The sequence below is a fragment of the Myotis brandtii genome, unplaced genomic scaffold (genome assembly GCF_000412655.1).
Source record: "Myotis brandtii unplaced genomic scaffold, ASM41265v1 scaffold118, whole genome shotgun sequence".
NCBI lineage: Eukaryota > Metazoa > Chordata > Mammalia > Chiroptera > Vespertilionidae > Myotis > Myotis brandtii.
In genome coordinates, this window is record NW_005354090.1 from 1,088,018 (window position 1) to 1,093,818 (window position 5,801).

Genomic DNA, 5,801 nt, shown 5'->3' on the forward strand with positions numbered 1-5,801 from the left:
GGTGGGGCGGGGGCGCTTTGCACCCAGCAGGTGCGTTGCAGGGAGACCTGGTCCAGGCTGTGCTGGCCCCGCCCCCTGAGTAGGTGTGAAGACCACAGGGCTGGCTGCACCACCAGGCCCTTCCCCAGTGTTCAGGCCTGTGGTCTGACATCCCATGCAGGAGACAATGAGAGTATTTCAACTAAATCCTCCCTTTTTCCCCCTAAGGGAGAGTTGGAGGTAGAGGCAGCCAAGGCCGGCAGGGACAGGACTGGCTCTTAGGTGTAAATTTTGAGCACTTACGGGGCCAATTACAGAAGTTAGAAACTGGGACCCAGATATTAATGAAGGCTGCAAAGCTAAAGAATGTGAGTGCCGCCCTAGCCTGTTTAGCTCAGTGGATAGAGCGTTGGCCTGAGGACTGAAGCGTCCTGGGTTCAATTCTGGTCAAGGGCACATGCCTGGGTTGCAGGCAGCTGATCAATGATTCTCTCATCATTGATCTTTCTCTCCCTCTCCCTTCCTCTCTGAAATCAATAAAAAATATATTTTAAAAAAAAGTAATGTAAATGCCAAGATTTTACCAGGTTACGCTATTTTTCTTGTCCAGTGTTTTTCCATATGTCCACCTGAGTGCTAGAGCAGAATCACTCCCAACAGTCCTTCCTGAAAATGAGAGAGAGCTCAGTCCCTTGGGCTTCACCCCACAGCATCCCCACAGCCTCTCTACACCCAGAAAGGCTGAGTGGTGGGGCATCACTGCGGATGGCCTCTGTGATGGGCAGAGGCAGGGCTGCCCCGGGGACAGGACGGGCTCTGCAGCCTGGCAGCGTGTGGATGCTCCTTATGCTGGGCCAACACCCTGCTCCTTCCCTAGCCCTGCCTCTCTCCAGCGCGTAGGGAAGAGGAGAGAAAACCAGGGAAGCGAAGTATATGTGAGAGAAATTGCCCCCTTTTTCAAATCAACCTGGTCTTTGCTGGATCCCCTTTATCCCGACCAGTTTCTGAAAGCATCTGTCTCTGAAGCAAGACTCACACCAGAGGAGCCCGTTCCTCGCCTCGCCAGTCCCCAGAGTCCACACCAGGGCACGTTGGGAGAGCTTTCCACTAACCAGTACTTGGAAAGGATGGGTAGAGCGGAGGTGGGGGAGGTGCACCCCAAGACTGCTCTGGTTACATGCAGGCAAGAGCTGAGCTCCCACTGCCTCCCTGCATAGCACCTGGTCCGTAGGCTTCAGATGCCACACAAAACCCGGTCGGCAGTGCCAGTGGGGACACCCAGACCCTGGTCTTGCTGCAGCCCCAGCTCACCCTGTGACCTTGGCAGTCACCTCACTTGTCTGGGTCCCATTTGCTTCAGTCATAAAATGAGGCCTTTATGCCTGGCCCTCCAGAGGGGCCTGTAGAACGCCATGGCTGCCCCGGGGACAGGACGGGCTCTGCAGCCTGGCAGCGTGTGGATGCCCCTTATGCTGGGCCAACACCCTGCTCCTTCCCTAGCCCTGCCTCCAGCGCGTAGGGAAGAGGAGAGAAACCAGGGAAGCCAAGTATATGTGAGAGAAATTGCCCTTTTCCAAATCAAACTGGTCTTTGCTGGATCCCCTTTATCCTGACCAGTTTCTGAAAGCATCTGTCTCTGAAGCAAGACTCACACCAGAGGAGCCCGTTCCTCGCCTCGCCAGTCCCCAGAGTCCACACCAGGGCACGTTGGGAGAGCTTTCCACTAACCAGTACTTGGAAAGGATGGGTAGAGCGGAGGTGGGGGAGGTGCACCCCAAGACTGCTCTGGTTACATGCAGGCAAGAGCTGAGCTCCCACTGCCTCCCTGCATAGCACCTGGTCCGTAGGCTTCAGATGCCACACAAAACCCGGTCGGCAGTGCCAGTGGGGACACCCAGACCCTGGTCTTGCTGCAGCCCCAGCTCACCCTGTGACCTTGGCAGTCACCTCACTTGTCTGGGTCCCATTTGCTTCAGTCATAAAATGAGGCCTTTATGCCTGGCCCTCCAGAGGGGCCTGTAGAACGCCATCCTGAAACCTCAGGTCTGGGCTGGTGAATGCCAGGCGATTGAGGGGTGGGAGTTCCTTGCAGAATCTGAGCAAGGCAGGCACGGGCCACTAGGAAGTGAACAGGCCGGCAGACCTGATTTGGTCAACGGGCATCGAGAATTAGCCCTTCAGCCATCTCCGGGCCGTGCCTGCTCTAGGTCGGCTGTCGCATGCGGCGGCTGCCTCTGGGCGCTGAGCCTTAGCACCACGGTTACTTTGCTGCAAGCTGGCTGCACATGGAGGCCTCTGTGGGCCAGTCCCTCCTCCCCTCTAGGCCCTGGGTCAGTTGGCACAGTCTGTCCCTCCCTTTTCCTAGAGCTTTTGACTCCCTTAGTGACAGGAGGCCAGGCTCACTGGTGCTCGGGGCAGGGACAGGCAATGACTACTGGCCTGCTGCCAACTCTCCCTGGGCAGCCAAACACCCAGTGACTTCCTGTGTCCCAGCGTGGAGGCAGGGGTAAGACGAAACAAAGGTGGGAGCCCTGAACTCTCTGCTGGTGTGTGTGCCATCCACTGAGACGAGGAGGGGCTGGGGGTGCAGCTGAGCGCAGCATGGTCCTTTCCTTGTGACCTGCAGATTGCCCCAGCGGAAGGCCCCGACGTCAGTGAAAGGATGGTCATCATCACCGGACCGCCTGAAGCCCAGTTCAAGGTCAGTGCGGTCTTGGGAGGTGGCGGGAGCAGCGCCTCACGCCTGTGTGCGGCTTCCCTGGGGCTGGGTGTGCAGCTGCTGGCTCCCCATTCCTGCAGCCACACTGTGGAAGCCGGGGACTGGCAGCTGTGCGACCGTCGGTCATGTCTCGCTCTCTCAGGCTCAGGGGCGGATCTTTGGGAAACTGAAAGAAGAAAACTTCTTTAACCCCAAAGAGGAGGTGAAGCTGGAAGCCCACATCAGAGTGCCCTCTTCCACTGCTGGCCGGGTGATCGGCAAGGGCGGCAAAACCGTGAGTGTGCCCAGATCTGGCTTCATCTCGGGGCTGACTCTCCGCCCGGCCTCACTCCCCTCAGACCCCATTGGCTCTGCAAGAACCAAATGTAATGAGCGTCACTCGGAGCCGAGGGCCCGATCCATGGTGCTGCTAGAGCCCAGTGTGTGTGCCCAGGAGCACCGCCTCGGGACCTGATGGGAGGGTCTCCACACCCTGGCACCGGAGGCTGCCTCCTGCCGCTCTGTATCCGCACGGGCAGCAGGAAATGGACAGGAAACTGACAGGGCGGAGAGCCCCACCCGCGCACACCCCTTCGGCAGACCACCGTCTGCACTGAACTTCACGCTCCAGGCCCGCGGCCTTGAGTGTCCTACACTCTCTCTGCTCTTTAAACTCTCCCCACAGATGCCCAGAGGCCCTGACTCTCCCTCCTGCAGATTCGGTCTTCCGGTTATTTCCCAAACCTGGCCGTCTGCAGCCCGGACTAGTTTAGCAGCAGGGCGGTGGGTGAGATGGAAATCATTTTGTAATAAAATATTCAAGGTTTTAGCCTGAAGGTGGCAATACCACAAATGCAATTTGAAAAGCAACAGAGAATGAACTCTGCAGCCTTTAGACATGAGCCGGTCACCAGCCCCAGGTGTGTTCTAGAGCGCAAGCTACCCGCCTGGAGGGGACACGGCCCTGGGATGTTCCCGGCCTGTGCTGGCTGGCGAGTGTCGTCCTAGCCCAGTGATGGCGAACCTTTTGAGCTCGGCGTGTCAGCATTTCAAAAAACCCTAACTTAACTCTGGTGCCGTGTCACATATAGATATTTTTTGATATTTGCAACCATAGTAAAACAAAGACTTATATTTTTGATATTTATTTTATATATTTAAATGCCATTTAACAAAGAAAAATCAACCAAAAAAATGAGTTCGCGTGTCAGAGGTCCGCCATCACTGTTCTAGGTGGCAGGGATTCGGGAGGTTGCTGTGGGCCTGAGTGAATGTGTGAGTGTGTGTGTGTGCGCGCGCGCGCTGTTTTCTTTATGTAAAAACTCTTCAAGGAATCACAGATAGAATGATTTACCTTTAGGCAAAAGAGTGAAGCTGTGTGGCATGCGTGTTGCTCCCCACATCCAACTATGCAAGTTGGCATGCAGTGGGCAAAAGGAAGCAGATAAGAATGGTTCTCAACCTGTGGGTCGCGACCCCTTTGGCGGTCGAACGACCCTTTCACAGGGGTCGCCTAAGACCATCCTGCATATCAGATATTTACATTATGATTCATAACAGTAGCAACATTACAGTTATGAAGTAGCAACTAAAATAATTTTATGGTTGGGTCACAACATGAGGAACTGTATTTAAAGGGCCAGAAGGTTGAGAACCACTGAGATAAGACCACGAGGGCATAGAATCCTGCGTCCTTCAAGGTCCTATTTGGTCATTTTAGAACCAGTCACTGAATCCTGTGTGCACCCCTCTCCCCCACTGTCAACTGTCCATCGTACGTGTGTGTGCTCAGCTCTGGGACAGGGCCGAGGCCATGGCACAAACCCTCAGGAGTGTGCTGCTACTGTGGCGAGTGAGGGAGCTGAGATAAGGCAGGACCCACGGCCTGGAGGCCTCACAAGGAGGTGGGCCTGGCCGAGTGGCAGGGAGAACACAGTCACCTAGGGTAGGAACAGCATGAGCAAGACTCGGAGGCAAGAATGAGAATGAAGGGTCCTTAGCTGTCCAGCAGTGATTTCATCCCTGGGTTATTGGGATCCTGGAGCCCCAGGGAGCGTGGGTGGGCACCACACTGTTGAGAACTGCAGAATGAAAATTCAGCCCCATGGAGCAGCTCCATGGACTCAGGGGATGGACTCCCTCTCCCTGCCCTGGAGCCTCCCGGAGTCCAAACCAGCAGGGCCCCAGGTGACCAGGGCCGGGAAGGCCCAGGAGCGTGCCAGACTGAAGGGAAGGTGGGCACCTCCACCTCCTTGCTCTCCGCTCCCCCGCTGCCCCCTGAGCCCACCTTTCTCCCTCCCAGGTGAATGAACTGCAGAACCTAACCAGTGCAGAAGTCATCGTGCCTCGTGACCAAACGCCGGATGAAAACGAGGAAGTGATCGTCAGAATTATTGGGCATTTCTTTGCGAGCCAGGTACTGTGCTGTAAGGGTCTGGTCTTTCTTGCCAGTCTCTTTTCAACTCTGACTAAGCTAGTGGTGGCCCATCAGGTGGCCACCGCCCCTGCATATACCCATCGCCCCAACCCCGTCCCCGAGATGGAACCTCTCCCTGGCCCTTCAGGCACCACCGCAGGGCAGGGTGGCTGTTCCGCACCTGCTCACCACCCCTGTCCCCCGGCATGCCACAGGACGCTGAGGGTAGGACTTCGTAGTCAAGCCAAGCACATTTCAAGCCCCGAAATGCTCAAGTGTGAGAACTCAGCTCCCCTCGCCCTCCTGCTCCCCTCGTCCTCCTGCTCAGGCCTGACAGCCTTCCTCTGCTGGGAGACATACCCAGAAGGGCCCACCCTTAGGGTTCCCGACTGCACCCTGAGAACCAACCTGGGTGCCAAAATCTCACCATTCAATGCTCATTACAGTAGACTCTCCTATCTCTTACCTCTACTTTTCCAAGTCACTACCACCCCCTCTCAGGACACAGGGCCTCCATACAGCTGCTTCTCGTTTATGCAGAAGGGCCAGCTCTTTTTGATGCTTTTTGTTGGTTGGGTTTTGGGATCGAGAAATCTCGGTCCTTGTCTTAAGCCCATGAAGGCAGTCGAAGCTAAGCTGACATCCAAGCCTGCTCTCCCAAGGCTGTGCCTTTTTAAAAATATATATATATGTATATATTTTTATTTT

General features: G+C 55.7%; 1 protein-coding gene across 1 annotated transcript in view; it reads left to right on the plus strand.

Moving 5' to 3' along the window:
• IGF2BP2 (insulin-like growth factor 2 mRNA binding protein 2) overlaps positions 1-5,801 on the plus strand; it is a 174,482-nt gene that overhangs the window by 162,664 nt on the left and 6,017 nt on the right. The window contains exons 13-15 of the mRNA XM_014530533.1: positions 2,606-2,680; positions 2,841-2,972; positions 4,980-5,093. Of these exons, the coding sequence (XP_014386019.1) occupies positions 2,606-2,680; positions 2,841-2,972; positions 4,980-5,093 (321 nt within the window). The remainder of the gene's footprint in view (positions 1-2,605; positions 2,681-2,840; positions 2,973-4,979; positions 5,094-5,801) is intronic.